General features: G+C 43.8%; 1 protein-coding gene across 1 annotated transcript; it reads right to left on the reverse strand.

Moving 5' to 3' along the window:
- Positions 1 to 659: 659 nt before the first annotated feature.
- On the reverse strand, positions 660 to 1,291 carry LOC137438028 (polyadenylate-binding protein-interacting protein 2; the record flags this gene model as incomplete). Its single annotated transcript, XM_078768770.1, is given in 1 exon segment — positions 660 to 1,291. A coding segment is annotated over 1 exon segment (90 nt), but the record flags the coding sequence as incomplete, so codon positions are not given.
- Positions 1,292 to 1,425: the final 134 nt, after the last annotated feature.

Below are 1,425 nucleotides of genomic sequence, written 5' to 3' on the forward strand. Positions count from 1 at the left end.
ACACCTTACATTTGAATGTAGCTGCCACACTGGTAAATGACCCTCTCAGACCACTACATTTTTGATGAACCCACTCAGCGCACATTGTACATTGAATGGAGTTCACTCCGACACCCTTCCTGCACACAGCACACGGCCACTTCCCAGTTCTTTCCACCTCACCACATGCTTTACCACTTGTCATCACCTTCGTCTTTCCTATATTCACCTTCAGACCTTTTGTCTCCATACATTCCTTCCACTTGTTCATCTTTTCCTTCAGTCCATCCATACTTTCCGCAATCAACACCAGATCATCTGCAAACAACAACTCCCATGGTAAACCCTCCTTTACGTTCTGAGCCAGCACCTCCATCACAGCTACAAATAGTAGTGGACTTAGTACCGACCCCTGATGCACTCCCACCTTCACCTCAAACTCACCACTGTTCCCGTCCTTCGTCCTTACAGCTGTGCGCGCTCTTTTGTACATTGCCATCACTACTCTGATCAACCATTCCTCCACTCCTAAACTTCCTCAATGCCTCAATTCCTTCCTCAATTCCTCAACTTCCTTCCGTACGTTACAATTAAATTTCTACATTTTAATCAGACCTCAACCTTCACTCACAGTTTACACAATGCTGCAACTGGTGAGGCAAATAATGACAAATGCACAGTTCAGGAGTCAACTTTACTGTGGACAGCCACATCAGACAACCAGCCATACTCGTCATTGGCCACCTCTGGTACACCAAAGTGTATGGTATAGCATGTGAACTTAAAGAGCATCTTAAAAACCCGAATGATGCAGAAATGTATCACAAAGCACAATAACTCAGCAGGAATGAGCAATGGCTTCCCATTTATTCAGCTGCCTGGCTCTTCAACTGGAGCTCTGGTTTCTAACACAGGCTGGAAATCTCCATCACTGAAACTGTGAGAGAGTGGTTCAGTAAGAGATGGAAGGAAGGAGAGGGATTAAAAAAAATAATAAACAAAGAAGAATGATCTAAGTACTTTAAAGTTATTTAAGAGGTTAGTGATAAACTAGAATCATGAATAAACAGGTAAACTTGGTAAAGGGGGCTGGCTCACAAAGGATCAGCACAGTCATGCATCAATAATAAGTCATGTAACTAAGAAAATAGGAAAAGGGGTGGTGGTGGCAAAAGAGACTGGGGTATGGGGTAGTTTGGGTTAAGATTATAAGGGTTATTTATTAGCCCTTTTTACCCACACTCCTGAAGGGGCTTCCTGACGGAATAAATTCCTGGGCGTTCGGGTTTAGTCGGCTGCTTTGAGGCGATGTCTGTGGGGTAAGGGAAGAGGAGTTTAGATATAGAAAGAAAGGTTATTAATAAGAGATAGGGGAGCAAGAAGGGCAAGAGATTAGGAGAGCGAGGGTGGTGGAAGGGGGTCACATTGTCAAATACTAATGCAGAT

This window comes from Myxine glutinosa, unplaced genomic scaffold (genome assembly GCF_964187855.1).
Source record: "Myxine glutinosa unplaced genomic scaffold, kmMyxGlut1.1 SCAFFOLD_413, whole genome shotgun sequence".
In the NCBI taxonomy this organism is placed as follows: domain Eukaryota; kingdom Metazoa; phylum Chordata; class Myxini; order Myxiniformes; family Myxinidae; genus Myxine; species Myxine glutinosa.